The 26411-nt window shown below is 48.9% G+C and overlaps 1 protein-coding gene across 1 annotated transcript; it reads left to right on the forward strand.

Moving 5' to 3' along the window:
* The first annotated feature begins 17743 nt into the window (after positions 1 to 17743).
* Positions 17744 to 18748, forward strand: GSX2 (GS homeobox 2). The gene is made up of 2 exons (XM_074155092.1): positions 17744 to 18230; positions 18408 to 18748. The coding sequence occupies exons 1-2, from the start codon at positions 17744 to 17746 to the stop codon at positions 18746 to 18748; spliced, it is 828 nt and encodes a 275-aa protein (XP_074011193.1).
* The last annotated feature ends 7663 nt before the right edge of the window (positions 18749 to 26411 follow it).

Genomic DNA, 26411 nt, shown 5'->3' on the forward strand with positions numbered 1-26411 from the left:
GGCGGCGGCGGCGGCTCCGGGCGAGGAAGCGCCCGTCACCCTCCGCGGAGGGAGGGAGGGGGCGAGGGGCGGGGCAGGAACAACAACAACAACATCCGGCCGCCGGCAACGCCACGCCCACTCGCCACGCCCACCCCGCGCGGGGAGGGGAGGGGCGGGGCGGGGAGAGGCGGGGCGCGTGGCCGCCTCAGCATCAGGCGGCGGGGGCGATCGGTAGCCACAGTAGGGCACTGGGTCGCCCTCGGCCTTGTTGGTGCCTTGAAAAGGTTGTGGTTTTTTTTTTTTTATGTTTCTTCGACCCGGGTGTGTGTTTTTCTCTCTTTTTAGCGCCTTTTTGGCCATCCCTGAAAACAAGCCAGGGCTTGGGGGGGCCTGCTTCTGGCTGAGGGGTTGCCCGCTGGGCCCTCTGGGGTGTGTGAGGGGTGTGTGAGGGAAGTGGCTTCTAACCAGGGGGGGCCTGCTTCTGGCTGAGGGGTTGCCCGCTGGGCCCTCTGGGGTGTGTGAGGGGTGTGTGAGGGAAGTGGCTTCTAACCAGGGCTGGCCAGTTCTGGTGAGGGCCAATGCCAGATGTTCACCTCTTCATGGGTGCTGTCGGTGTCCAGTAGACTTTCAGCCCCCCCGTGGAAAGCACCACTCCAAGACCATTGTTCGCATGGGGCGCTGAACAAACACTGTGAAATTGGAGGGGAACGGCCCCTTTTAGGACTATAGATACAAAAGCTGACCAGAAAACCTTAAAAATCAACGGGACTGTTGACTATAACTATGAAAGCTAACGAAAAAAAAACTTAAAAGTCAGTGGGACTCTCGACTATAGCTACGAAAGCTAACCAGAGAACCCTAAAAATCAATGGGACTGTTGCCTATAGCAATGAAAGCGAACTAAAAAACCCTAAAAATCAGTGGGACTCTTGACTATAGCTACAAAAGCTGACCAGAAAACCCTAAAAATCAACAGGACTCTCGACAATAGATAGGAAAGCTGACCAGAAAACCCTAAAAATAAATGGGACTCTCAACTATAGGCATGAAACTTAACCAGAAAAACCTAAAAAACCAATGGGACTCTTTGTTCTCTCTCTGCAGTTTTGGTATCTCTCATCACCAAAACCTAAAGCAAAGGCTGGAAAATGCAGGTGCGAGCGTAACGGCCTTAGCAACGGGTAGGGCCACTGGCTGTTGTGACAATGGGGGAAGGCAGCGCTGGCGTGGGATTTAGAAGTAGCAGAGTGACATTTTGAAAAGGAAGAGCAGATTTTTTTCATATTTGATAGAGTGAACCGGTGGACCATGCACTCATAGCGGTATTTATAGATACTGGCAGTTACGGTGACATGGAAGACTTCTCAAGAAACTGGGGCTGGACCTGCTTTTCATGAGTGTGAAGGGAATTCTACATTCCCCTTTCCTCAGCACTCTACTCCGTAAAGCTTAATTACAATAGCCCCTTTCTCATATTAAAAGTCTTCACTCCTAGACCATTTTAATTCTGAAAACTGCAGTTCTGTTTTGCTGTCTAGTTACAGTATATGTACTGATCAGCTTATTTCTGAAGGATTACGTTGCCGCTTAATCTCCATTACTCATAAAGATCCTGGTGGTGTATTTCTCAGAAATAAAGTCTGTACAATAAAGATGGGAGGGTACTTACTGCTCTGTGTAAAACCAGGACAGAAGCAGTGTAGTTGTATGATACTCCATGGCACTATCTTTGCCATAAAGGAAGAAAAGCCGTGTCGTTTACTGTCACATTGGAAAATTAAGTATTTCTGTGTCATAAGCTACTTGTAACAGCTTTCATTTCCCAAAGAACAGAATTCTACAGAATAACACAGAATTCCCCTGAGTAATAGTTGGCTTTCATACTAGTGTGCTTACATGTGGTTTTTTCACCTAGCTACTGTTCTTGCATATGTCTCACACTCAGAAATTGCATTCGGCGGGAGTGATGACTCATTGCTTCTGTCTAACAGCCCTGAAATTGAGAAAATGGACCAAATTTAATACCAGCAAAAGCAAGAGGAAGCCCACTGGTTTCGGCGAAGCGATGCCTCCTTGTGCTGGCTCGCTCTACAGACAGATTTGGTAACCTGTTTGTTTGCAGATGACTGCTTCACAGGAGCAGCCAGTGCTGTGCGGCACCACGCTTGAAACCTTGGAAGTGTCGCTGAAGGGCTGGACTCACCTACTTCACGCTTGGATCCTTGTAGCCGTGCTGCAGGGCCAGCTCACCTGCTGGAGGTCCTAGATGCCTGTGCTGCGTGGCATGACAAGCTTCATTAACTCTCTTGATGGGTTTGAGCTACGACAGGGAGAAAGTAAGTCCCAGGGCCCTCGATTAGTTCACCTCGTTAGGTGTGCATCACTTGCCTAACCTGTTCTGTAGTCTGCTGTTTCCAGCTGTTCAGTGTGTGGTAACCATTAGCAGATGAAGAGCTGTGGCAGATATTTCATAGAATCATAGAATTGTCTACGTTGGAAGGGACCTTTAAGATCATCTAGTCCAACCATCAACATAACTCTGACAAAAACAAAAAAACACATCTCCAAACCATGTCACTGAGCCCTATGTCAACCCATCTTTTGAATGCCTGCAGGGATGGTGCCTCAACCACTTCCCTGGGCAGCCCATTCCAAGGCTTAATAACACTTTCAGTGTAAAAAATTTTCCTAATATCCAACCTGATTGTGGTTGTACTCGATGATCTCAAAGGTCCCTTCCAACCAAGAAGATTCTGTGATTCTGAACATCCCCTGGTGCAACTTGAGGCCATTTCCTCTTCTCCTATCACCTGTGACTTGGGAGAAGAGACCGACCCCCACCTCGCTACAACTTCCTTCCTGGTAGTTGTAGAGAGCAAGAAGGTCTCCCCCTCAGCCTCCTTTTCTCCAGGATGAACACCCCCAGCTCCCTCAGCCGCTTCTCATAATACTTGCTCTCCAGACCCCTCACCAGCTTCATTGCTCTTCTCTTGACCCACTCCAGCACCTCAATGTCTTTTTTGTGGTAAGGGACCCAAAACTGGACACAGGACTCAAGGTGGGGCCTCACCAGTGCCCAGTACAGGGGGACGATCACCTCCCGAGTCCTACTCACCACACTGTTCCTGATACAGGCCAAGATGCTGTTGGCCTTCTTGGCCACCTGGGCACACTGGTGGCAAATTGAGCTGAAGTGTTACGTTTCGAGGTTGAGATGCCCGTGATGTTTCAGCCTGTGTTCTCTAGCACCTGATGGGCTCAAAGCACTGTGGCTGACTGCAGTGGGGAGTGCAAGGCCCTTTGCCGGGTCGGGCTTCTGGGACAGGCACTAAACCCAAAGTACACACAGCTAGCAGCCACCCATGAAAAATTCAGTTTAAGTAACATTTTCATCATCTCCCCTGGGCACCGCTAGAATCTTGGGGTTTAGGCAGAAATTAACTGCCTTAATCTTGGGATTGTAGTGTTTCTCTGTCTCATTTACGAACACCTACTAGTCTCAGCAGTGCTGGACCACCCTTAGAAGCCTCCCCATTTGTGCCGTTGACATCCTACCACACACTGAAGAAGGTCTTACCGTGGGCTTCTCTCCTCAGTTTCAGAAGAGGCATGCGAGTAGTCACTCCTCCTCCACTGCTGTCACCTCGCTGTCCACGCGCCAGACCCCCCACCAGCCACACATTCCCAAGTCTGTGCCTTCACATCACCGCATTTGCTTGTGATTCTTTTGATGTGTACTGGGACCCGAAATGGTGGGGCACATCTCCGGATCACAGTGCATTGTCCTTTCTCTGGGAACAGCCAGGGTAATGCCAGGCTTGTCCTGATTGTATTTTTAAGCCACTTACTCTCTTTATATCTAAATAAAAGAGAGTGGGGCTTAAAGTCCAGCTCCATCTTGAAAGAGCGCTGTGCTGTTGTTCAGATGGGAGTGCCCTCCCCAGTGAATGTGTTTGCTCCATCTAACAGTTCAGTGTTGGAGAACTGTGCCACACACAAGTCTTTCTGACTGAGTGTGGTTGCCCACCAAAGCCACTCTATCACTTCCCTCCTCAGCTGGACACGGAGGGAGAAGATATAACTAAAGGCTTGCTGGTTAAGATAAGGACAGGGAGATCACTCAGCAATTACCATCACAGGCAAAACAGACTCGATTTGGGGAAAAGTTTTCATTTATTTAATAATATTGATAATGAATTTAATATTAAATAATAATATTTAATAAAGCTGATAATAAATTTAATTTATTATCAATCCAATCAGAGTAGGGTAGTGAGAAATAAAAATTAAATCTTAAAACACCTTCCCCCTATCCTACCCCTCCTTTCTTCCCAGGCTTAACTTCATTCCCAATTTTCTCTATCTCCTCTCCCCAAGTGGCGCAGGGGAACAGGGAATGGGGGTTGCAGTCAGTTCATCACACGTTGTCTCTGCTGCTCCTTCCTCCTCAGGGGGAGGACTCCTCACAATCTTCCCCTGCTCCAGGTCCCTCCCACAGGAGACAGTTCTCCACGAACTGCTCCACTGTGGACACCCTCTCTGCAGAGCTGCTCTCCAGCAGGTCAGCCCCCAACCTGTACTGGTGCACGGGGTTATTCCTCCTGAGTGCAGGACCCTACACTTGCCCTTGTTGAAATTCATCAGGTTCCTCTCCACCCAATTCTCCAGCCTGTCCAGGTCTCTCTGTATGGCAGCACAGCCTTCTGCTGTGTCAGCCACTCCTCCCAGTTTGGTGTCATCAACAAACTTGCTGAAGCGCCCTCTTTTTCTCTTTTGCCACCTGCTTTATTTATTTTCCTCTCCTTTGTTGTTTGTCCCTCTCCATTCTCTGTGCGTTTCTTTCCCATTTCCCCCTTTGCAGTTGCTTCTTTCCTCTGCTTCCTTCTAATATCTTCCCCGTTGTCACGTGCCTTGTTCCTCCCACACTCTTTGGCTTGTTTCTCCCTGTCTTTTCCTTTGTTAATCAGTATGTTGTTGGACTTCTGAAGGAAACTTTCACACAACACGGCATGAAAGAACAAGCAGCAGGTGCAGGAGTAACCTTGTTCTTTGAACTCCTACCACCACTTGACAGCAAAGCAAAGCTGGCAGGAACAGCTTCTCTATTTTTTTTCCCTGATTAATTAAGAGAAGAAAGGTAATAAGAAAGAAAGCAAGGATGGGTGGTGATAGCAAGGGAGGAGGGCAGGAAGGGGAGATTAGGAAGGTAGAGAAGCCAGAGATAGGAAGATAGAAATAGTAGGCTATGAGTTACATTCACTGACACCACAGAGGGAGTTTAGCAAAGCTACAGGACTGTAACAGCTCCAGGATGTGCTTTACTTCTTCTGCCTCAAGATCTCCCTCTCACATCAGTCTCTTCGCATGCCCCAGAGCCTCTCATCTCTGGGTTGGCCCCTCTGTCTTGCATAAATGTCCCATTGCTCTCAACAAGCCTGACCAAAGTGGTACAGATAATGTAAACATTCTTGCTCATGGTATCAGTCACCACTACCCTTTGAGTTTCATCAAAACGAAACCTAAAAATGAGATTTTAGTTATGGTATTGCAGGAGAGTGGAAAGGCGAAGCCTGGAATGGGTAGGTAGCTACAAAGAACACAGCAGCAAAGAACACATTTCTCTGACCAGTTTCATTGGGTTGTTTCTTGCTGATTAACTGATTATTTTGCAAAATCTCCGTAAAACCACAGGTAAACCAACCAAAGTTTTCTGTGTGAAAAGCAAAGGGAAGTCTTGACGCCCAATCATTACAGTAAGTCAGAGTTTTGTTCTTGACTTTATGATCAGTTAACTCTTAAAAAGATATGGTGAATAGCTCCAATTCACTTTATGTTTTTAATAGCCTTTTTTCCTCCTGTTAAGCAATTTATTTTGTTTTCCTTTCGGTCCAGCTTCCTATATTGTATTTACATGGGTTTAATGAGGAGAGTTCAAAAGATATCTCTATACAGAAAATAGTATTTCTGAAAGAGACTCTGTAAGCCATAAATAAAGTACAGAAAACATAGATCTCATATAAAGAGAAAAGCAGATACTTCCTTTTCAGAATTTTCTTAACATACAACAAAATGAAGAATAGAGTCCTTGTAGTTTCAGTCTGTTAAAACTGTGGACGGGTGCAGTTGGATACTCCTACTCTTTCAATGACCACATGACAACACGTTATTGAAGGCAGAATCTCCTAATCCAGAAAAGAATTTGTGATATGCTCGACTTAAACACTACTTGTGTTCCACATAACCTGCAGCCAGGATAAAGTCCTGGACGTTTTTAGACATGACATTGGGGTTTTTTTCTTGTCTTCAGTAGGACTCACTTTCATGGTAAATATGTACGGTCACTTGTTTCTTCCCTTCCCAGCAATAAGAGAGTCTAATATGGCATAATCCTTGCTCCTTTTTTTTTTTTTTTTGTAATCTCATAAATTAAACAAAACCACACAAGAAGTCTCCTTTTTTAATTTTGTATGAGATAGATGTAGCCTTGAAATTGATGGGGGGTTCTATGCTGCAAGTACAAAAGTCCACTAAAAACAAACATATGACAGTCTTATAAACATAAAAACAGAACAGCAAGTTCTAGGTTTTTAGGGCATTCTTAAAATGGCAAATGTACAATATCAAACCTTTCTTCAGAAAATCACCTTTAAGAACAGGAAATGCTGAAAATAGTATCAAGGAATGCTGTGAGCCCAATTCTCTGCTGTGTCTATTCGAGGTACAGATGTTAGTAGCTGGGTAAAGCCATAATGGACCCCTCTCCTAAAAAAAACCCACAAGACAAACAAGAAAGCCAGTGACAAATCTAGGGCTGTTCTAGCTGCTGTTGGAATGAACAATCATACCCCCCTGAACACCAGCAGGGATTTTAATTTCATGTATTTATTTTGATTTGTTTCTTTGTTTTTCCATCCCTTGATGCCTCACCTCATAGTTTATATTTGTTTTGAGGACAGTTATTTTTCTCTTGGTAAATATGACTGAATTCCTAAGATGTTTACTCACCATCTTAACTAAACAGTGGGTGACTACTTAACTATTGCAACTGAACTGCAAATCTCAAAGTCACCATAATAAGAAGAAGCCTTTATTTGAAGAAAATGTTAAAAATCAGGTTTACTAATCTGTTGTTAAGATAAAATGCCTTCGTGTAACCTATTTTAGAGAATTAGATAATGCCTCTGTCCATTTTAGCTTGAGAATAGAAAGTGCCAGAGTTTTTATCCTGCTTAAAGGCAAATACCCTCTGCTATGCCACCCACATGTACCCAATCTGTCGGAAAAACAGAACTATGTATTCCTTTAGGATTGAGAACATAATTCTTTGCCTGTCAGATTATTCTGACAAATTACATTATAATTACTTCCTCATTAATTACTGTGACAAATGTTGATCTAAAGAGAACAGGGAAGGATGTCTTTCATTTAAAATCATCAAAACATGAACAGCTGAGATTTCCTCTGAAGACTTTAACGTTCCTTAATATTTGGGTATGCTAACATGTTCATTCCCATTGCATAGAAGCAAAGAGAGATTTCTAGTACATGTCTCTTTCAGATATAACAGTTTCATTTCCTTTTGAACATTTTAAAATAACATCTTTTCTTGTTGCAAGGAAATATTTTTCTCTCTGGTGGAGTGAGACGTGATCCATAATAGGTCTAACAGCATGAAAAAATAGATGCTCTTGTTCTAAGAAGTTGTTTAAAGTGACAAACATACTTACAGTGGTATACAACTACATTCCTGGAGTATGATGTCCTCAAGGAACGTTAAGAACAAATAGCAGCTCCAACCTCTGTGATAAAGCATGAGAGATGGGAATACTTAGCAATCTGAAAGGAAACTTCCTTTCCTTTCAAAGCAAGAAAGAGATTGGGAAGGAATTACCTCTATTCAGGATCCGGTTCTCTCTTTAAGCTCATTTTTGGCTGCTGTCAATCTTGCCCTGAGCATCGGGCCTGACACAGTAGAGTGAAAATCTGTGCATTATCCCATCACCATATGAATGCTACAGTTTTTTGATGCATCTGTGAAAAAGCATCAGAAGAAAGAATTGCTCACATGATTCAAAGTCACTTTGTGATCAGATTCGTAAATCTTGTTGCAGCCTGGAGTAGAGCTGTTTTCTCTCCTCAAAGAGACTAACAATTCCAGCCTGCAGCAGAGAGTGAAATCAGTTAAATTTGGGTAACTGATCTGTTTGTACACAATGCACAACTTGTACCAGAATATCCTTGTGAGCAAGAGAATAACCTGATTAAACTCTTGCCCACAAAGGAATGGGGAAGCTGCATTAGGTTTGCTTTGCCCCAGGAGTTATTAAAGTGCAGTCAGACTCTCTGGAATTCTACAAGATTCCAAAAGGTAGGAGACGTTGGGTCAAATCCCAGTTCTGCAGCTTTCTTGCTCTGGGACCGTGGACAAAATGGATTGTTTAAATCTATACACCTTTTCCCATAGTGGGTGAATTACTGGCAGGACTCTCATTGACTGGGAAGCTCCCAGGGTTTTTCCCACTGGGCGATACCTTAACACACAAGTGTTGTTTCCATGTGTGCATCTAGGAAGTGTGATCATGGCTTTTATTTTTATTTCTTTGGTACCCTTGAAAGACCTTTTGTAGCTCTGGAGAATGAGCTGACCTCTTTTGTTCCCCTAGCCTGAAAAAGGTCATATTTTGTTTAACTAACCTTTGAAAACACCAGGCCAAATTCTACTCCCACTGCACCATTCAAAATAGCTGCAGCGTAACTCTGTCTTACAGCTCTGTAACTGAGAACAATATTTTTACCCAAACCTTTCCATCTTCTGACTTGTAACAAGTCAATGTCTCAGTATGCCTGAGGGTGCAGACGGTCATACCTCTTATACACTATAGGGTTAATTGTATTCCAGATGTATAGGTGCTTTAATGGGAATATTAGTTCTTTGGTGCAGCTGCAGTGTGACAGAGAGAACCTGCTAAAGTGGAGACACTTCAGTCTGAGCTGCTCTTCAAGCATTGGACTCCTTTTTTGGCTGATGTTTTTTCACCTGGTCAATGTACAATAGTAATTATATTTCATTTGCACTTTAAAATTGTGACTTATACCTTCGTAGTTACATCTTCTGGCAGTTTAGGTTCCAATACTTCTTCCTTCTCCAGAAGCTTTGCACTGTATTCTTTTTTTTCCATTTCAATGTCTTTCCTTTTCACTAGAATAGTGCTTTGAACCTTATAAACTAATTTTCAGGACTTCTGTCATTCTTTTTCCATTAGATTTTGGCATAGCTTCAACACTACAGCAAACTAAATAAACTTTGAACTAATATACTTACACAAGATCGTAAAATATGTGAAATTACTTTGTTTCTATGATTTTTCAAAGAGAAAGCTGTATACAAGGTTGGACAATGTATTCATTACAAATAAGAAGAGGCAGGGTATGCGAAACTTTTGCATATAGTTTTAGTAAAAATTTTCATTTTGGTTCCATTTTGACATGCTCATGTTGTGTGCTTCTTTAACATGTTATTTTCTTCCAAGCAAAGCAAGAGGTAGGATACCTCTCGACTGTACTTCACTGAGACTCTGCTTCCTGAAACTTTTGGGTTTGTTCCTTTATTTTAAATTGAGGTCACAAATACATATAAAAGGATGAAATTGAAAAAGGACTGCTTCCAGCCACAGGCATTAGAGATTTGTTTTCACATAACAGCTGCTTGGACAGAGCGAAGACCGTGTTGTGAAGAGACGAAGAAAGGAGATGGTAGGTTTCTTTCTCATAGAGGCTTCCAGATCATATAAAAATCAGACCGATGTTTGTCCTGACTTCTGAAAAAAACACCATTTTGGCACCCATGGTTTTTGTATTCCATTATCTTAACAGCAAATGTAAAAAGGAAAAAAAAATGCACCGTCTGCTCTGTGGACCCTAGTTTCTAGGAATACCAATCCAGCATCTTTCTTAGAAAATACATTCCCTCAAATTATCAACAACTTAATTTTAAATCAGTACTATGTCAAAATGGATATTAAGCAGCCTTTGTGTGTGTCTTCAGAAAAAAAATCCCATAACTTCAGGCACGCTTACATACCAGTCAGAAATGCGTCAAGAGTTCTCTTAAAACTACTTCCATTTCATATTCCCATTGGTAAATCCCACAATGGGTTTCAGAGCTTCATTTCTCACATACTTAGAAGCTCTTTTTTATTTCCAGGCTATATTTCTGCATGGCCAGAGTGTATCCATCTGTTTTTGTGGCGATATTCTTCTTTAGATGGAATAACTCTTCTCTCTCATGGATATTTACCTCAATGGTATAAGCAACAGCCGTGTTGCCTCTCTGAGTCTTCTCTTCTCACAAGAGTCCATGTTCCTCTAATGCTATGCTCCTACTGCTGTTCTCTGGATCTGCCCTGATTTAGTCTTTTCTGAGATGGAGGTGAAAAGCTGTTGTCTATCCCCCAGACAAGGTTTCCCCTTGCACAATGGCTTTAGCATTTCCATATTCTTAGTGGAATGACCTTGCCTGTTCCACTCTGTAATCGCATTCACCTGTTGCCCGACCGGCCACAGTGATGCTTCATAAACACGGATCCGTGTGCCTCAGTCACAATGTCACCTTCAGCCATGGAGCTCCTAGCTTATATTGGGTTTGTTGTTGCACTTATGTACTCCTCAAAGAATCCACTTCTTCCAGTATGGCACTCCAGTCTCCGCAGATCCTGACTTCACTTCTTTCCTGTGAATAGGGTAGTCCTTATTGGCTGTGCCAAGAAAACAAATTAAACTAAGTAATTCAACTGCCTCTGAGACTTATCCTTGAGGAACTCCATGATTAACTGTATCCCCCTCTGCTTCCTGAGTCTGCAGGAGTAGTGTCATCTCTCCTTTAGCAAGTTGTTGGGGATGTTCAGCCTGGAGAAGAGAAGGCACCAGGGAAACCTTATAACGGCCTTCCAGTACCTGAAGGGAGCTACAGAAGAGATGGGGAGGGACTCTTTATCAGGGAGTGAAGCGATAGGATGAGGGGTAATGGTTTTTAAACTGAAAGAGGAGAGATTTAGATTTGATATCAGGAAGAAATTCTTTACCGTGAGGGTGGTGAGACACTGGAACAGGTTGCCCAGAGAAGCTGTGGATGTCCCATCCCTGGAGGTGTTCAAGGCCAGGCTGGATGGGGCTTTGAGCAGCCTGGTCTAGTGGGAGGTGTCCCTGCCCATGGCAGGGGGTTGGAACTAGATGGTCTTTAAGGTCCCTTCCAACTCTAACCATTCTATGATTCTATGAAGTTCCTTCATCACTTTGTAGTTCTTGGGCTATCCCACATCCATACTTTCATTCCAGGAAAAAGGATAGAAATGATAATCCATTTTAGGCTGGATGAGGTGAACTCAAAATTCCTACCATATTCAGACTGTGAAACAGGAAGCTCCCAAATTCAAAAGACTGCTTTTTGATCATGTCAAGAAGAATGCTTCAACCTAAGCATGACCCCTAAGGATCAAAATGCATGAGGGTTAAATTTCAAGGACAGAAGTTAAAAAGGATGTTTAACATCATTACACAGAATCTCATGTTCTTTGCTGGATTGGTGCCTGTATTACTACAAAGGGTCACTCTTGTATTGATTTGTGATACATCGATGTAAAAATAAAACTGGTCACGGCTGGCAGGCTCCAGAGCCCACAGCAGCATTTTGAAACCTTATTCTGACTCACATGAGCTTGGGGTTTCATCTCCACCTCCCACCATAAACCTCCAGTGAGGCTGTTGCAGAGGTTTAGCCTTATCCCCATTGAAGATGCACCATCACAGCTTTCCCTCGTACACGCCACCTGTAGCAGCTAACAATTCTAGCTGCTAGAGCTCTAAGCAAAGGTCGACAATGAAACCGGGGCCCCGACTTCCTGGAGTGTCTGGCCTGATATTGCACCATGTCTGCAGAGTATGAGGGACATGGCAAAGCCAGGCTCAGAGAAACACCGGGCAAGACTGCGGATAACAATAATCTCACTGGGTATTTTCTCCTCCGGCTCCTCCACATGATCTCTTGTAGGAGGACAGTGCGAAAACACCAGTGTAGACTTCACTACAGTGAGAAGGTGCAAACAAGAAGCTTCCTTTGCATCCAGACAGTGGAGGGAACCCATCAAGGAGCCAACGCTCTTTTTAAGAGGGTTGAAGAGGGAGAGAATTAAGGCTTACACCCACGTATTTAAGTACAGATCTTATTCACTTAGGAATCAGGTCTGTAGAAGAACCTTCTTCTTAGGAAGAACCTTGCAAAGTGCGTAATGAAAGTTCCCACCCTAATTAATAATAAAAAAGCAGTAGCAGAATAAGGCCTGCTGGTTGTTCATCACATTAAGGACAGTTATCACGGTAGAACTGCAGGTGAAGGTAGAAGACACAGGGTCAGGCCATAAAGGCAGGGAGCAGGCTGAAGGCTGCTGCCAGGACTTTTTTTGAGGCACTCAAATATGAGTGATCGCAGCTGCCCTGAAGGACTTGCGTAGAAATTTAGATCTAATCGGGTGCAAAACACTGAGCAAAAAGCATCAACAAGGTGAAGCGGGAGCGGGGTCATCTCCCCAAGGGCTGCAAGGGGCTGAAGGAAAGGGCAGGTTTCTCCTGCACCAGAACTCCACAACCCACATCTCAGGAAAGGGGGCTCCTCTGTGCGGGGCGGGGGGCTCCGCAGGTCTCAGGCAAAAACCCCATTTCCTCGCAAACGGCCTGGTTTCCCGGGAGGGGGCGGAGGGGGGGGGGGGGGGGCTGCCGTGTCAAGTTGCCAAGTCAAGGTGGGGTTAATTTATGACCGGGGACGGGGGCAAAGGAAATCTCCCACGGAGGGGAAGGTCACGGGGGAGCTGCATCTGCGGGGAGTGGGGGGAGAAGCAAGGTCCCCCCTCCTCAGTCCGCAGCCAGCCCACAAACTCTGGGGAGAGCCCGCTGGCCACCGCCGGGCTGCGGGCAGGTCTCCGGGGGAGGATCTCCTCGCCTCTACCCGCCGGGACCGACGAGACGGGCAGAGTTGAAGAGGGGTGGTGGGGTCTTTTCCCGGTCCCCCCGGGGCAGCGAGGAGCCGGGCAGGCCACACTACGCGCTCCCGTCCCCAAGGCACGGCTCCCACCTCCGGCGTGGCGGTCGGTCGCCGGCCCCTGCCCTTAATGAGATGCTTTGAAATCCACCCCCACCTCGAAAAAAACAAATAAATAAAGCTAATTTTAATGTTACATCCCTATCTCTGGAGGAGCGCGGTTTTCTGGCGGCGGCGACGTCGCTTGTTTAAACAATCCGCAGCGGAGCCCCCCTGAAAGGAGGGGGGCACTGCACCCTTCTTGCTGAATGCCCTTCTTAGTGCACATAACGCCAAGGGCCTTTTGATGTCGCACAATGCGTGTTACGCCCCAAGATTGTCTCTTTGGACAGATCTACAACGCTCGGCTTCATGTTTGGAAGTTAAATGGACAGCGAGGTTGTTGAAACTCCCACGCTTTAAGCGAAGCTCAGACAACTCGGGACATTCGCCCCTCGCTTGCCAGGAGTGAAAGAGGCAGGGGTGGAGGGAAGGGGCTGCTGGTTTAATCCGTCCTCCGAGGCAAAAAAGAAGGCGGGGGGGGGGGGGGGGGGGGGGGAGGAGGAAAGCAACCCAGCCCAAACTTTTCCTCTCTTTTCTTTTCTTTTCTTTTTACTTTCTTTGGCAGCCTTAAAAAAAAAAAAAAAAAAAAAAAAAAAAAAGAGCTATGTGCAAAGCGTGCGCCCTGCGTAGGTAGCTTGTGTCTCGGAGGCGCTGGCAATGTTGCTGCTCCATGAAATCAAAATTTATGATTATTCAAATGTTGGGGACTGTGAAAAGAGAGGAAGAAAGAGAGAAAATTAATATTGCAGCTGTTCTTCTGATTAATGAGAGATAATTGCTCATGAAAAGTCACCCCTGTGGCATTTTGTTGTCTCCTGGATCTTTGTTCTTTTCCACTATTATTGAGGACTTTCTTGAAGACTAAGCGGTTCTTTTCAATTTTTGGTATTCAGAAAGTGTTGCTTGGTTACAGATAATGGAGAAATCTCGGGCTATATTGGGTAAGATGTGCCACAGACAGCAATATCACAATGCCACTTTCAGAAAAGGATGGATACAAGTTAACGATGCGCTTTCAATAAAACATTAATAGACTTGTTCACGCTTTTATAATGACCCCCTTAATGGGAGCTGGGGGCAAGTCCTGTCTTTTGCTTGCCTTCACTTCACAAAAACCCTCCTTCGAGATCGCCGATCGCTTTGGAAACTAATAGGAAATCAATGTTAGATTAGCGAATAAATGCGATTACAGCGCAGGAGCCCGCGGCCCCTCGCTTACCCACGCAGGGCTTTATTTTGGGGGGGGGGGGGGACACACGACACTTTCCCTCCTGGGGACTGACCCAGCCCGGGGCGCCTCCTGCCCAGCCCCACCGCATCTCATCCCGCCGGGATGTTTGCGACCACGGCCGCTCTGTAGAGGGTGTTTTGGTGGGTTTTTTGGGGGGTTTGTTATTTTTTTTCCTTGCTGGTCGATACGCGTCCCCGGGCTGGGCTGGGGCGCTTTCCACGGAGGCAGCTCCTCCCGTGAACTCGGCGGAGATGCTTTCTGCGGGCGGGCACGCACGGCTTTTTCTTCTGCCGGGAGCTGCGGGGGTTGGGGGAGGGAAGGGAAAGGAAAGGGTTGCTTTTGTCATTTAAGCCGTGAATCTCTTCTACATAAAGGTGTTAGAGACATCTGGAAGAAAAGAGGGACCAGCACCCAGTCCTGCGCTCGGCGGACCAGGGGAGCGGCTCTGATGTTCTTTTTGAACTGCTCCACTTTCAAAAGGGGGCAATTTCGTTACATTCTCATTTGTTACACTGTCTTGAACTAAAGGCAGACAAAGCTATACTCTGTCACCCCGAGCAGAATGAAGGGAATCAAAGGATTTTCCCTTAAAAGGACTAATTTTCTCCTTGAATTATGAAAGTAATGGCTAGGTAACAGCCTGTGCTCTGTACCCAACTGCTTAATACCTTCTAAATCCTTCCACGTGGCTCTCCCAGTCGTAGCAATTAGAGCTCATTATAGGCTCATAAGAGCTCTCATTTCGGGGATTACTTAATGGACAATGAAATTTTATCGGACAGAATTATTGAAAAATAAAATTGTAACGAGGCCGATGTGATGTGGGCGCACGCCTTACATCATTCCGCCTGGTTTGGGATATCTTTGCTTTCAAATGACTTCTTTTCTTCCTCTGGCTTTCAGGGGTGGGTTTTGCTTTGTGGTTTTTATTTTTTTTTTCCTCCTCTCTTTTATCACTGCACTTGGTTTATTATAACGATTACAAATTGCAATTTTGATCCGACTCTTGCTCTGTCTGCTTTCCCTTACGACAACCCCCTCCCCAGATCCAACCTATCAGTGCAGACAGTTTTTTTCCACCGAGACCGATGGTAGGGTTGTTTTTATTATTATCCTTTTTCAGAAGAGCCTCTCGTACAGGAAAATAAAATCAAAAGAAAGAAGACGCGGAGATGAATTTAAATCTCCGCCGGATGAACCGTACTGTAAACGGGGAGAGCGAGGCAAAATCCCATGCCTGGGCACTGTGACCGTGATTGAAGTCTGACCGGCCCCACCGGAGCTCAGGAGGCAGAGTCTCCCCGCCCGGGGGTGGAGGGACACCGTCGCATCCCGGAGCCCGCCGTCCCCAGCGCCCCGGCGGCGGGGCGGGCAGCGCTCCTGGGTCCCGCCGCTGCCCGGTGCTCCGGGGCCTCGACTGAGCCCTCGGCAGCAGTTTGGGGGGAAAAAAAAAAAAGAAGTAGGTGAGGTGGGAGCCGACCCGCCTAAACCCCGCGAGTCCCTAATTGTTGTCACAAGACGCGGGATTAGCGCATTGCTGGAATAGCTGTCTGTTTACACTCCGGAGCCCCGCCGGCCGGTAAACACTTTCTAATTGAATTCTAATCACATTCAAATAGCTCCATAACCAGCCTCAGCTGCAATTCATAAAACTTTAATTGCCATCCATAAATCCTCAGATCGCCGAGTGCGGAGTGTCCCTAAAAACACCGGTGAACAGTGGCCGTCGGGGAGATGGCGGGTTGGGGACAGGGGAGCAGGGCTGGGGTCGAGCCTGCCCCTGCTCGGGGAGGGGGAACAGGCTGGGGACTAGGACGGGACAACAGGGCGAGACCTGGCCCCTCTCTTAACAAGGCTGGAGTTGCACCGTTGAGCGTCGCTGGTCCCAGGGGCGAGGAAATGCCCTTTCCACCAGAAGACGGGCAGCAATTTCATTTTCCTGGGTTTTAGCAGCAGGAGAGCGGGTGTGCGGCAGGGCCGGTAGGATGCCCGCGTCCCGGTCCGGCCCTCGTGAGCGATAACCGCCTCTAAAGACGTTAAGGCTATTGATTCACCCCCTACCCCTCTGCTCAGCCCCCGGGAATCAGGCGTAGTCTGTGTTTTCTGCTTTAGAGCACAATTGTCGCTTCCCTTTCCCAAGTCAAGTGGGATGGGATCCGTCGTCAGTTTTAAACGCCGCTTCGCATCTGCCAAACGAGAACGCGATCGCCCTTCTCTTAACGATAAGTCTCTTCTTAAACTCCCATAAAACAGGTCATTGGAAAATCGTGTAATATGCTGCAAAAACCTTGGCTTTTTAATGCAATCTGAAATGCTCCGGAGCCACCGACCGTATTTAGCTGTTTATCCAATTTTACTTTTGAATGATTGCTTCAGCAAACTTGGTGGAGATCAAAGAATCCCCCCCCTGACACGTTCGCCTTTCATTAGCGCTGGGCGCTGAGGTCCTGAAGCCGTCGGGGAAGTTCGCTTGGAAGTTTTCCGTTTATGATACCGTTTGGCTGAGGAGCGTCCAGATATTTGAAGGCTTTGTCCGTTGGAGTAATTGCCAATTTGGCAAGATTCACTGAGGGTGAAAAGGGCGAGGGGAAAAAAAAAAAAAAAAAAAAAAGATAAAAAGATATAAACCCCAACCCACCTGACGACGTGCATGTGTGCGCACAGACACACGCACTATCCCTAACTTTATGTCTCTGTCTCTATCTGTGACCCTGGCTCCCCTGGTGCGGAAAGGGCCTCCTGGAGGAGTCCTGGACCGGACCCTGGAAAGGTGCTGGCCCCACGCCTCCCTGGGAGTCACGGCCCCTTGGATGATACTTTACTCGGGGGAAACGGAGGGGCCGGCGTTGACCCTCTTGTTTCAGCGCATCACCTGCTCCCCTCTCCCCTTCCCTCCCTCCTCGAGGAAAACTCCCGAGCAGAAATTCCCTCCGACTGATTTTAACATCCCCCCCCCGCCCCCCGAGTGTGTTGACAGGGGGCTGTGCCTAGGCAGCCCGGGGCAGGCTCCCCCTCCCCGGCTTCTCCGCTCCTATAATTTATCTGGGGCGGAGGCGAAGGACTGAAGTCATCGGGCAGCGAGCGAGCACGCACACTTTGGGGGCCCCCCCGCTTGGCTTTCCCCCCCCCCCCCGGCAGCCTCTCCTGCCGGCCTGGGAAGCCGGGGAGATTTAGATCTGCGAGGCTTTCAGCCATCACGTGTTTAAATAGTTGATATAAAACCCCGGCGCAGGGGATCCAGGCGGGGGGACTTTAAGACCAGCCCTCTCCAGGGACCCTTTTGTTCAGCTCTCAAACATAAGCACCTTCTCGCCTCGCCAGGACTTCAGTGGCAACTTGGCCAAGCAGGAAAAACCCGACTTTGGGAGAGCCGCCCCCGGCTTCGGCAGCCCTCCGAAATGTCCCGCTCTTTCTATGTCGACTCCTTAATCATCAAAGACTCCTCGAGGCCGGCTCCCTCCCTGCCTGAGCATCACCACGGCCAGGACTTCTTCATCCCTCTCAGCATGCCTTCCCCCCTCGTCATGTCGGTGTCGGGCCCGGGCTGCCCGTCCCGTAAGAGCGGCTCTTTCTGCGTCTGCCCGCTCTGTGTCACCTCGCACCTCCACTCCTCCCGCGGCGGCGGCGGGGGCGGCGGCGGCGGGGGCGGCGGGGCCATCCCCTTACTCAAGAGCCAGTTCCCCGCCGCCGCCGGCGAGGCCCAGTGCTGCCCGCGGGCCGGACACCCTCACCCCCCGCCGCAGCACCCGCCGCCCGCCGCCTCCGTCCCCGCCGCCGCCGCCGCTGCCGCCGCCGCCCTGGGGCACCCGGCGCACCACCCCCCTGCCTGCGCCGCCACCGCCTACAGCGTCAGCGACCACCGGAGGTTTCACTGCCTCGGCATGGGTAGGAGCCGGGGAAGGGGGGCAACGGGTGATGGGGTTCCCCCGAGGGTGTCCCGGGGCGGAAAGCTGCGGGAGAAGCTCTTTTCTCCCTCTCTTCTCTCTCTCTTTTTTTTTTTTTTTTTTTTTTTTCCTTTCCTTTCCCCCGTCCCACTGAAGTTCTTGCTTCTCTCCCGTCCAGGAGGGTCCGATTCCAGCCAAATTCAAAACGGGAAAAGGATGAGGACAGCTTTCACCAGCACCCAGCTCTTGGAGCTGGAGAGGGAATTCTCCTCCAACATGTACCTGTCCCGGCTGCGGAGGATCGAGATAGCCACCTACCTGAACCTCTCCGAGAAGCAAGTGAAAATCTGGTTCCAAAACAGGAGGGTGAAGCACAAGAAAGAAGGCAAAGGCGCCCAGCGAAACTCGCACGGGGGCTGCAAGTGCAGCACCGGCCAGGGGCATTACCCCAGGTCGGAGGACGAAGAGTCTCTGTCCCCTTCATCGGCCACCGAGGACAAAGAGATCTCCCCGTTATGAGCCCGGCCCGGAGCACCGGGGCCCGGCCGGGAGCGGGGTGGCGGCACGGCGGCTCACCTGGCACGGCTGCCCCGGGGACAGGAGCCCGCCGACCGGGAACGGGCTGGCCCTCGCCTGGGCGGGAGGTTCATTTCCATCCCTTCGCAGTAATAGAGACAGATATATGAATATATATATATTTTTAAATTTTTTTTTTTTTTTTGGAATGTAACTCTTTTAGTCGTGAGAGTTCCAACTAAAACGTTATTTATGTAACCCCAGGAGCGGGCACCTGCTCTTCCTAACCTGTAACACGGGACTGGACTCGCACGGCCCTGGGTGCCTCCCCCCGCTTTCCCCCCTCCTCCCCCCCCCCCGGGTTAGTTTAAAGGAAAAAAAAAAAAAAAAAAAGGCAAATTTGGAGCCGAAAGACTAAACGTTAAAAAACTGAAAAGCAAACAAAAACCTGTTGGGCTGCAAAGCTCCTGGACGAACTTCTTGACAAAAATAAGGAAAGAAAGAAAGAAAGATGGGTCGTTTGGGTTTGGGACGGCGGTTTGTTTGTGAATAGTCTTATATAAAATTTATATTTATATTTATTTAAATAAATGCCATCAGACGAGAATTGAATTTTTCTCTTCTCCCTCCCCCCTCTCCCCCCCGAGTGCCAGCCTAGTCCAAGCAGCGAAGGTGGACTGGCTGGGGCAGGGTGCGTTTCTCCGCAATCCTTTGTACGGTGAAAGCATTGGTGTGTATGTGTCAGACCTCCGTAAAGACTAGAAATAAATACCATCGGCTACTAACCCGACGGTGTTTTCTGTTCCCCTGCGACTCGGGCCGGCTGGGGGGCGGAGGAGGGTGGGGGGAGCGGAATGCAAATGAAGTCGCTTTTCTGAGCCCAGCAGCTTTGTGTTATTTTCCAGCCCTCGCCGCGGCTGACAGCTTTCTCCCGTCTGCTCGCCCGGTGGCAACCGCGCCGGGGACTCCCGGCTGCCGCTGGCCCGGGGCCGCCGCTCCGGGGCCAAATCCTGCCTCTGCCTTGGGCGGTCCGTCCTGAGCTCCTTGCAGGGGGCTGCTGAGGAGTGGGATGGAGCTGGAGCTGGTCAGTCTCAAATGAGCCTCTTTAGAGCTTTTTTTCCCAGTTTCTGCACTCCTGCCAGACAGCATCTGAGCGGAGCCTCTCGCGCAGCCTGTTATTCCCTGCTCACACCTTTTCCTTGGGTGGGTTTCCCACTAACCCCACCTACACTTTTGACTCCAGCCCCCGAAACTATTGCAAAGCTTTTTTGGGTAAATAATTCCCTGAGCAGCCCCTACATTTCTTGTGTTTGATCCTTAACCTCGGAGCCTGGGCTCGGAGGCATGTCTCCAATTTCTCTTGCCTGCTCTGCTTCTAATCAGAAAACAAGTAATAAGCCGACTTGGGGTTCCTGTTGCCATGTGAATAACCCCGGCACCCGGGATGCTGGAGGGAGCTGCAGCCCCAGCGCAGTGACACTCCCGCTGCTCGCTTGTCTTGGAGAAGAGACCAGGTACATGGGCAGGTCTAGGGTAGGATGGAGGGGGCCTGATGTGGGCACAGCTCCCCCCAGCCTGGACGAGCTGCAGGGCTTTGGAGGAGAGGCAGTGCCCAGCACACCTGCAGTGTGACAGGAGGGGGAAGGAATGGCAGGACTGAAGTTTCTAGCCTGGAGCTGGAAAACAAGTACAAAATCTCACTCTTCCATTTCACAACCGTCTCGCTGCCTCAGCTGAGGGCCTGCACAGAGGGCCAGCAGCCCACATCCCAGCTGGGTGGGTTGGGGATGTCGGCAGTCCCCTCACTTGCCAGGCTGGGGAGACCAGAGCACCAAAGGCTCATGAGCCTCGTGACTTCTTCCCGGGGGACCTCTTCCCAGGCTGTTGGGACTGCCTCCTCTTGCCCTAGAATCTGCTGTGGTGGGCTCTGGAAACGGTTGTTCCTCTGCTCCAGTTGACCTGTGTTTAGCTTGCTCTACTGGGTCTTTTCCAACCCAGAAACTCTGGGAGGAGACTTTAACACCACAGAAGGTCTTGCCCACCCTCTCAGCCGTGTCACCCCCTTACAGAAGGGAGGCAACAGGCCTGCAGCAGGCTGGGAAGGCAAAACTGTGCTGGGCGGGTAGTCGGGTGGGAGGGGGTGGAGGGAGAGAAAGCATCATGCTCTTTCAAATCTAATCTGGGAATATTGCAGAACTCAAAGATACTTCAAATCTGCAAAGATATTTCTTGATAGAGTGTATCTGTTCTCAGTGTAACTCTGTGGAAATACGCAGCTCGGTGAATAAATGGGTATTTCCCTCCGCTTCTAGAATTCACCTCCTCCAGAGATACAAGAGAAGGGAACTCTTCATTGCAGTATTAAAAAAATTCTTAAAAATAAAAGGAAAAATGAAATTAGTTGCTATTTCTTGTAGTGATCAATGTTTGCATGTATCTTTCAAGGGCTGAAGGGAAGTAGTGACACATTATCGCACGCAAGCTATACTGCCAAGACAGTTGTTGTCATCACCAGATTTCTCTTTATTTTAAAGTAAATTCTCCGTGTTAAAAATATTGTAAAAGAGAAACGATGTGGTGATTTGCCCCAACGTACCTCAGAAGGCTGGCACAACGCTCACCATGAACCTAGCACAGGGAGTCCAAGCCAGTGTGACAGGAGCACTGCTGGAAGTTGTGTGTACCCTAACTTCCAGTGAACGTTTTGTAGAGTTTGTAAGTGGTGTAGGTGTTTGTAAGTGGTGTAGGTGTTTGTAAGTGGTTTGTAGGTGTTGTAAGTGGAGCATTCAACAGTTAGGAAAAAAAAAATTCCTAGGTAAATTTAATTAATTCACTTTGTGGCCTGACATTATAATATAATATGATGGGGATTTTCTTCCTTTTTTTTTTTTTTTCTTCCTCTTTCTAGCCTTTAGTTTTATTTTTTTCTCCCACAAAGTGCAGAAAGTGTGGGTTTTTGTCCCCCACTCATTCAGGGCCCAAGACAGGCAGTGTTCAGTTCCCTATTTAATATTCTTCCTATCATCGGTTTTCTAAGGAAATATGGATTGTGCAGTCGCTCTGCTTCTCTGTCTGCCACTTACCATCATCTGCTCATAACTCTTAAACCCTGTGGTCAATGCCAATCAGCCGGCTGACATGATAGCTCCGAGAGGGTCTCCAAGATGTCGAGTTCCTATGAGTTCTACGGAGCTCAAGAGCAGGCTAGGGGGGGACAAACCCAGGAGATACCTCGGCTGCCACCATCCAGTCTGGTAGGAATCAGGTAACCCGTAACTGGGGGGCAGCAGGATGTCTTTTACCCAACAGCCTGCTGGAAGAGGATGTCTACAGGGGGAACAAGATGGTATCATGGAGGCAGACCTTGAGGCAAAGGGCATGGTCAGCAACAGGCAGGGAACAGAAGCTATAGAGGAGGCTGAAGGGCCTGGGGGACATGGGACAACACACAAGATAACAGCTTTTTCCTTTTATCATTCAGTGTGAGCCCAAGCCTTACTTGTTGCAAGTGCAGTGAGTAAGAAATAAATGCTACCCTCTTATTTTTCTTTGGTACTTGTCACGACGATGTTTGAGACCACTGGAAACATGACAGCGTTTATCTTTATCCCTCCCGTGGGAGCAATAAATCCCCTTCTCTTTAGAGGTCGAGAACGGAGCCTCGGAGAGGTTCAGACCGCTGCTGCGGCATTACCCTCCCACCGTGAGGCTCCATGCAACTCCCCAGTCTTATTCCCGTTTTTGAGACCGGATATGTCGCAGGCACAGTCCCGACATACTCCAGCTGCTGCAGCTGCACTGACTGCGCGTTGTCCGCCAGATGTGCCCGGCTCCGGGCAGTCAGGGAAAGAGGAGCATGTGGCAGCGACCGCTGCTGCTGGAGCCACTCTCCTTGGCATCACTCGAGGGCAGAGGAGCCGTCGGTTCCCCGGGCATCACTCGAGGGCAGAGGAACCGTCGGTTCCCCGGGGTGGCGGTTTCAGGCGGCGGTGTGTGCGCGGGGTGGTTTTCAGGTACGGGACAGCTTTGCAAACACAGCATTCCTTCAAGGAAGCTTCCCCCTCTCCTTTAGACATTTATTTGCTTCCTTCAATTCGATTTAACTCTTTCTAATTAAAAAACTCGGAGGAGGAAAACATCCCTCTGGAAGGGTCTCCCTGATCTAGGTCTGCACGGCCGACATCAGACCCCACGGCACCGACCTCTCTGGTGGCGAGCCCCTTCTTTGAACCTGCAACCGTGCTTTGGTGGGACCTGTTTGCCCAAGGGCAGCGCCGGCTGAAGGCATCACTCTCTCCCGCCTGCTCTCTCCAGTCCTGCCTTGGAGTGTCCCCCCCGGCCGCTGCTGAAGCTTTTCCCCGCTGTCGGAGCTCTTAACGCGATGCCCATCACCGGCGTCTCGCACCTCCGCCTCGGATTTGGGGCAGCGCAGCCCTCGGTGGCAGCTCCCTTCTCCCGCCCGCCGTGTGGCTGGGGACAGAAGGATCAGGCCCACTCATGAGTCTCTGTCCCGTCTACAGGGACAAAAGGACCGGGAAGGAGCGAGTCCGGTTGCCACCGCCCCGGGAACCCGGCGAGCATCCCTGTCCCCAGCCCGGGGGGGGCGGGCAGGGCGGGAAGCCCTCCCCTCCTGGGTCCGGGGTCTGAAGCATGCAGTCCTTTGGGGGAAAAAAAAGCAAAAAACCCAAAGAGAATTATTATTATTATTATTATTATTATTATTACTATTTTAAAGTCGTTGCGGCTGCTCGAAGAGGATCCGGGTTAATTGTGCAGGGTTTGGGTACGAGCATCCCGCAGCCTCCGGCGGCCGAACCGGCTGTGGGTCCGGGGGAGACCCCCCCCCGGAGCGGGTTTGCAGCCCGGTGCTGGGGGTCTCCGGTGGGTCCCCGGTCCTGGGAAAGGGGAAAGGCGTGGGCCGGGGCAGCTGCCCCGGGGTGGAGGGGGAATCCCGCATGACAGAGGAATAACAACCCCTCCGAATCCCATGTGCCACCCGGGAAAACCTCGGGGCGTGTGTCCGCGCTGCAGCGCGCTCAGCCCCGGACGTGAAAGCGCCGATTTCACGCAGGATCTGCTCCGCGCCCCTCTCCGCCCCCCCTCCGCGCCTTCCAGCCGGCCCTTCCGCGCCTCCCCCCCTTCCTCCCCTCCCCGCCCCGACCCGACCCCAGCCAGCCTCTCCGGGGGGAATTTAAGCTCTTGGAAGCGAACCCAAAGAGATCGGAAGCGTGTGCTGTGTGCTCTGGAAAAATAACTAGTTTCAGATTAATGAAGGAGTGACAATTTCAAGGCTAACGTTGGCACTGCCCAAGCCAGAGCGTGGGGAGCTCGCCAGGCTTTGCTTTATATTGTCTACTTTTCTGAAGAGCAGACAAAGATGGATAGAGAGACATTGAAAAGCAGGAGGCGTATTTCAAACAGTTCAATAAAGAGGGTTGTCACTTAAAGACAAGAACCATAGTGCTTTGATGACTTTGTATTAGCCTCACCGTTTCAAATAAGTGACTCGGCTCTCTTTGCGGAATTCACCGAGTTTTAGTAGATGACACGTCGGTGAAGCCGCTTTAGACAGGAACGAGGGCTTGTAACTGCGGGGCAAAACTCCTCTTCGGGCGGGTTTTGCAAAGAAGATTGCCGACCCGGGGCTGTTTTTTCTTTCCGTCCTCAAACCAAGGGACCTCGGTTTACAATTTACGCGGAACCACTGTGAGAAAGGGAGAAAACGCTTCAGCTCCGTCTGAACGTAAAGAAAGCGGCGGGGAGATCTCGGAACGCCGGGGAGAACCGCTGCCTCCCGGCAGATCCCGGCAATACGAGGGCGCTCCTTTTTAAATCGCTTTTTTTTTTTTTTTAATGCCCTCGTTGAAAGCACCGACACGGGGTGTCGAAAATAAAGTTGTATATAATCCCCCCGGCAGCTCTCACGCTTGTCCTCACCCTCGTGGGGGCAGGCTCCCACGCGCGGCCACGTCGAATATATATATATATATATGTATATTTTAAGATGGGGACCCCCGACCGCTGCAGCCCCCAGGCTTTGAAGGCACAGCGAAAGGGCTTCACTGTGGGTTTGAGCGAACCATTTAGTCACTGTTTCATTAGGCACTATTTGAACCTTGCAACATGTGGTAATTTCTGGGGCAAGCTGAAAAGGGGGGATTATGTAGGAGGGACACAAGGAAATTAGCTAACGGTTAATTTAACTCGTTTTCTGGTAGAATTTTCGATACATTCCTAATTGACTGAGGAGGCAGGTGAAGTCTTCAGTTCCAGGCAGACTCATTCACGGTGAGAATAAATGGCTCTTTTTCAACTCACACTGCTCACAATATATCATCAGGGAAAAGACATGCAATGAATATGTTGATTTTTTTTTTTTTTAATTATTATTAATGGAATTACACCCTGCTACGCAGGTGTGAGGGTAAAAACCTATACTGCGATGAAATCAGATTAACAATGAAACGAGAATTTTATTAGCTTTCTATGTCACATAGACCTGGATTTAAACTGTCAAAACAAGAAACAAGAGGGAGAAAAAAGATACTCTGAAGGCAACGGTGCCAATCAACGGGCAGAAGTAGTAGCTTGCTATCCAAATAATAATTAGCTGTAATTCATGGTGAATATCCACACCCCACACTCTACGCTATTTATATCATATAGAGAATGTATGATTAGCCTGTAATGGCAAATCTCTTTTGAGTCCGGGGTTTGCCAATTAACCCTAATCACCCCGATTTGCTATGAAACGGCAACATTTGTTCATAAGGTCCGAGTTTTAATAAAACATTAGATAGTGTCAGAAAATAAATAAATAAATAAATCTGACTGAGAGACTCTTGCCCTGTTTGCAAGGGGAAGGGGCCCAGACAGGTCGGAGTGTCCCGAGGGCGTTTGAGAGCAGCCTGGGGAGCTTCAGAACAGGAGCTGTGACCCTGCACCGGGCACCAGGAGATGGTGGGTTGGAGGTGACCCTGCATTGAGGGACAGTGGGTTGGAGGTGACATTGCACTGAGGGACAGTGGGTTGGAGGTGACCCTGCACCAGGGGGTGGTGGGTTGGAGGTGACCCTGCACCGGGCAGCCATAGCAGTGGCACTACCTGGGCGGCGTGTGGCAAGGTGATGGGCGCAGCCGGGCAGGGCCCACGGCCAGGGGAGCCCGCCACGTCTGCCAAGGGCCCCTTTGTAACCTGCTATAGAAAATGGAGGTATTCTGCATGACAAAGCCCAATTAAGCTGGCTATTCAGGACCTCTGCAGCTGGTAGCCCATTGGGAGAGTGGGAGGAAACGCGAATATATTAATTATGCGAAGGGGCGGTGAAAAATACCAACAACCGGAGTTCTGGGTTGGGTGTTGGGTATGTTTGTTTGGTTTTTACTGTGTCAGCCCCGTTATTTATGTATGTATTTGGTGGCAGGGGCGGTGGGAGGAGAAGGGGGGCACAAGCCCCAGCCCCCCAGCAGCATCCCCTCTGTCCTCGGGGTGTCTGCAAAGAGCAGCGAGGGAGGCTGCCTGCCAGGCTGCAGGAGAGGGCTACAGGCTCTGGTAAAGCTGTCATTTAATATACTAGCAAAGCTGTCGGTTTTCTCTAAGAATTCTCGCTCTCTTTATTTTTTGTCACTCAACAGGGGTCAACTGTCAGCCTGCCAAAGGGCTTTCA

Source organism: Numenius arquata, chromosome 10, assembly GCF_964106895.1.
Source record: "Numenius arquata chromosome 10, bNumArq3.hap1.1, whole genome shotgun sequence".
NCBI lineage: Eukaryota > Metazoa > Chordata > Aves > Charadriiformes > Scolopacidae > Numenius > Numenius arquata.